The 5,304-nt window shown below is 36.3% G+C and overlaps 1 protein-coding gene across 1 annotated transcript in view; it reads left to right on the top strand.

The window, feature by feature from the left end:
* The first annotated feature begins 481 nt into the window (after window positions 1–481).
* Window positions 482–5,304, top strand: part of LOC103731320 (UDP-glucuronosyltransferase 2B31-like) — a 19,560-nt gene continuing 14,737 nt past the window's right edge. The window contains exons 1-2 of the mRNA XM_008829695.2: window positions 482–1,246; window positions 3,859–4,007. Coding sequence (XP_008827917.1) covers window positions 523–1,246; window positions 3,859–4,007 — 873 coding nt within the window. The 5' untranslated portion in view covers window positions 482–522. The remainder of the gene's footprint in view (window positions 1,247–3,858; window positions 4,008–5,304) is intronic.

Raw genomic sequence — 5,304 nt, 5'->3', positions numbered from 1 at the left:
AAGCTTATTAGTTGTTGGTTAAGAATGAAACAGATGGAAATAATAAAAACATAATATTAAATCATTCTAAAATCAATTGTAGTGCATAGCAACAATTCTGACATTATGTAAGGACCACAAAACTACATATATATCTAAAATTTGTTGAATTGGATGTGATTAACATTCATAGGAAAGAAGTCATTGAACTTTGATCTGTGATATAAAAAACTGGATTCAGTAATTACACTTTTCATTCAGGTTCTATACTAAGAAAGCTACATTTTTAAAAAAGAAAGAAAATCTTACATTTTACTCTTCTCATATTATTAGTGCACCACACAAGTGGGTTACTGAGAAACAGGAGTCATTTACCACATCCACATCTGCCTTTTGATTTTCTGCACTTGGCATCCAGAGACAATGATTGTTCCATAGGTGTTTACTCTGGAGTTCACAAATTATAGTTTAACTAACGTTTCTCTTTTAACTTCAGCAGAAGCAGAGCCATACTATTTGAGAGGAACCTTCAATTTAACCAAGATGTCTGTGAAAATAATTGCAGTTTTGCTCCTACTGCAGCTGAGTGGTTTCTTTGGTTCTGGGAGCTGTGGAAAGGTGCTGGTGTGGCCAGTGGAATTCAGCCATTGGTTCAATGTAAGGACCATCCTAGATGAACTTGTGAAGAAGGGTCATGAAGTGACTGTTCTGAGACCTTCAACTTCCCTTTCTCTGGATGTTGACAAGACATCTGCAATTAAATTTGAGACTTACCCGACATCATTATCCTTCTCTGGCACAGAGGAATTTTTTGTGGAAGCACTTAGGAAAGCCATTTATGAACTGCCCAAACAACCATTTTGGAAATATTTTTCAATGTTTCAAGAAATTTTTGGGCTGTCTTCAGATTATTATGAGAATCTCTGTAAAGATGCAGTTTTGAACAAGGTACTTATGACAAAATTACAAGAATCAAGATTTGATGTCATCCTAGCAGATAACTTCAGTCCCTGTGGTGACCTGCTGGCTGAGATTCTCAAGATACCTTTGGTGTTCACTCTACGCTTCCTTCCTGGATCCACATATGAAAAGTACAGTGGTGGACTCCCACTGCCTCCTTCCTATGTGCCTGTTGTTCTCTCAGAACTCAGTGAGCAGATGACATTCCTGGAGAGGGTGAAAAATATAATGTACATGCTTTATTTTGATTTTTGGTTCCAAATATTTAATGAGAAGAAGTGGAATCAGTTTTACAGTGAAGTTCTAGGTAAGCATGGTCTTTAGTTCCTACTGGAGAGTTCCACATGTGCTGTGTAACTGAAGATGAACATGATAGAACAGAAGATCAGAATGATTTATAGTTTATAAGTACATTGTTTAAATAAGTTTATGAAATTGTCTGTCAAACTCAAAGATCTGCAGAAAAGTTTATGATGCAGTTTTCAGATAGAAAGCCTTGACTATCACTTGAAGAAAGGCACACACCAAAAAAAAGGCACAAAACAAAAAAAAATGCTGAGAATTTCTCTAAGTAATTACATACACATGCTATTAGTCATTTTATCTTATCAATGAAAATGATAATTCTACCTGACTCCTTTTATAATTATTATTATTACTGTCATTATTATTATTATTAATTATTATTATTATTATTATTGTGTGTGCATGATTTGGGCGGGCATGTGTGTCATGGGGGCATTTGTGGAGGATAGGACAAATTTGTGGAGTTAGTTCTCACCTTCAACCTTTGCACTGCTTACAGAGATTGCACTCAGCTAGCACTCTTGAACAGAAAGTGCTTTTAACCGCTGAGTCATCTGGCTGACCTTCAAAAGAGTAGTTTCAAATCCACTCAGTGTCTTCATGATGGCAGCTATGTAGATATAAGAGTTAACACATATTTCTGACACAGAAATCTGTATACAACTGAGGGTATTTTCCCCTTTACATAGATTATTTTTCTCATGTAAAAACTGTAAAAATATACCCCATTCCCCTTGTAGCCTTGAGCACAGGCCTGCTTTTGCACTTTGTGCCCCAGAACTCTGGACTACCCTCTTAGTCCAGCCCACCCTCTGCATCCTGATTCCCTGCACTCAGGTCATCTCAATTTTCCAGCTTAGCTTGTTAAACCTTTCACAGGCTGTCCAATCCCCAACTTGTCTTTGGACTCCTGGGACGAGTTTTCTATCCTGATAGGTGTTCAGTACACCACTAATCTGGAAAAACTCCTTTTTCAACATATGGAGGCTATTGCAATGTTCCATAGCTGGTCACACACAGAGAATGTGGGTCTGGGAGATAACCATGCTTAGGTGTCATGTCTATAGTGGAACCTGTAAACCTAGGGCTCATGGAACACAGCAGAGCAGTGGGTGCTCTTTGCCAGTGAAGCTTCTTTATGCAACAGAATATGATACACCACCCACAGCTCAGGGACCATTGTGGATCAGAAAAAAGAAAGATTGTAAGAGCCAGGGGAAATAGAGGAACATGGGGAAACAGAGGCTTGCAGGCCACAGGAAATTTGTGAAAATGACAGCATCAAGTCCATGACCTATGTTGACTCAATCAGACAAAGGCACAATGTGAAGCAAGGGAAATAGGTGGTGGCTCGCATTAGTCTGGGAACTCTTGACAACTGATTGCTGCTGGGTGAGGGATAATAGGTCTTCTTTAAGATCTCTGAATGGGCTGACTGGACTCCAGTAGAATGGCTTGTACCGATGAAATCCAGATGCAGAGGTTTAACCCGATGGGACATAGCATATACAACAGAGTGCATGGGGTCTTGTGGGTGGGCCTGTTATGGGGGAGGCATAGGTGGGGATGGTTCTAAATTTGATTGGGAGATGTTGTATGTGGTTAAAGAAAACTCAATAAAAATATTAAAGAAAAAATTGAAGCATTTTATCTCTTCACTAATGCATTCCTTCACAGTTGTGACATGTACTCTTTCAATCCTAGACAAGGAAAACTCATAAATTTAGGATTTTAGATAATGCATATTAATGTATGAGGGTCTAAAATACTCTGTTCAATATATTATAATGTTGAAGTGTATGTATAGAAATTTTATAATGTTTTAAACAATAATTTGTTTTTAACAATAGAAGGGACAGATATATATATATATCTTTATATGTTTTTAAACTTGTATAATTCAAATAACTGCAAATGTAAATCAGGTGCAGTAGTAGGACAAGGCTTTCAGGCATACCAAAAAATTCCTCTTTGAAGTCAGCCAGGGTTACAGAAAAAAGGAAAATGAAAAACAAGACCATCATAAATAGTGGGTGTCATGGCATACAGATGTAATCCTAGCACTTATGATGTGGAGGGAAGATGATCAAGCATTCAAAGTCAGCTTTGACTACATAGTAAGTTCGAGACCACTCTGGATTCCATGAGATTATCTCAGAATAAAACACATAAAATTCTTGGTTCACTTAAAACCAATCCTCAAGAATCCAGCTTCTATGTAGGGTAAACCGGATGGAGTACACCATGGAAAGGTGTTTCCATGGGTAAATGAGACAGGATTCATAGGTGATGGCATTCAAGTATTGGTTTATATTTTCAATGCCATATTGAGATACTTAGCAATTATGAAATACAGAGGCGATTTACAATTGTGGTCTCTTTTCACGAGCCTCTCATCTTGTGATATTACATACCTCTAAACAGAAATATAAAAAAGGTATGTGCTATAAATATGTATGAACACAAACACACACACATATAGAAAGAGAAAGAGATACTCTTTAAAAACTTCTGGCTACATTATTAAAAGTTCTTCCAGAAAATTGCCTGCACATTCATTTTCACCTGTCATGTGTCAGCTCTCAATGCTTCACTTTGCTTCTTCCCTTTCAGGAAGACCCACTACTCTGTATGAGATAATGAGCAAAGCAGACGTGTGGCTCATTCGGACTTACTGGGATCTGGAGTTTCCTCACCCCACCTTACCAAATTTTGATTTTGTTGGGGGACTCCACTGCAAACCTGCCAAGCCTCTGCCTAAAGTAAATATATTTCTTTTTGTTTGCTTCTGTTTGCCTTGCATTTTCAGCAAAGTTGGTCATATTGTATTCATTCAGAATACTTGTCTCAGTGTCAGAGTCATAGGAATTAAGGTAAAGAGAGCTGCCAACAGAAATTCACGAATCTATTCTGTCACAAGTGTCTGAATTTTGTTCTTGATAGAGTACAAAATGGAAACCTGTAGGACTCTTGAGGATAAAGACATTTAAGGTATTATTAACGCGAATGAAAATCTCAGTGACTCATTCAAAACATTTCTTTATTCATGTTAAGGGAATGACAGTGCCAACAGGATGATTGGATGCAGGCACAAAGCAAAGGCATGAAAGGTGTGCAGGGGATGTGGCTCAGTAGAGGAGAGCTGGACTCACATGCCCAAGGGCTACACCAAAGAAAGTGTAGAAAAAGCAGTCTCATCATGTAATATGGAATAGTAGGCTTAGATCTAAGTCACAGAAACATGATTTGAGTCTCAGTTAATAATGGTCAAATCTTTTTATACTTCATAATGTGAAATGTTCCTCTAAAGCACTTAGTGCATATTATTAGATTCTCAAAAGTTTCTGTGAATTTGAAAGGATAGATATTATTTGACAAAGTACACAAGAAAAGAAGAAATGAATATTTTAAATTAACTATATATTTCATAGTAGGAAAAAGAGAGGATTTGGAGCATTCTCAGATTAGAATATGAGTAATATTTATTGAGTGAATATTCTATTTACTTTGATTTAGTCATCTATAAAGAAAGGAAAAAGAAAAATATGTTATTGGTATTAGTTTGACATGAGATTACTGGACATTATTCTTATAAAAGTAATTAAGATACAGAATCAGTATACATATTACTTATTCATAAAAGAAACATTGAAATTAAATGAACAATATGCAAGAATATTATTTCAATGTATACTGTGAATATACAGTGTTACAATTATTTTAGCCTAGACTACTTAACTACCCTGTCAAGTATAACATGATTTAACTTGGGAAGCAAGGAAGATAACTATAGTGAAATTATGTTTTTGCATAAAATTAAAATGTTTAGGTAGCAGGTGTCTAGTTTTCTAAATGTGTATCATACATTTTGTGTGTTTTGTGTGAGGGGCATAGGATCTTAGGCAATAGCCTTATGCTGAAAATGCACTCCTAACTCGCATGTGTGTATGTATATATTCACACATATATTCAGTTGCATGCAAAGATAAACAACAGAATGAAGACATACAAATTATGTTTAATATGTGTTTACTGCAGTTGAATGCAGGGACTTGTGCA

The sequence above is a fragment of the Nannospalax galili genome, unplaced genomic scaffold (genome assembly GCF_000622305.1).
Source record: "Nannospalax galili isolate Female #2095 unplaced genomic scaffold, S.galili_v1.0 scaffold50, whole genome shotgun sequence".
NCBI lineage: Eukaryota > Metazoa > Chordata > Mammalia > Rodentia > Spalacidae > Nannospalax > Nannospalax galili.
This window is presented reverse-complemented; position numbering and strand designations above follow the sequence as displayed.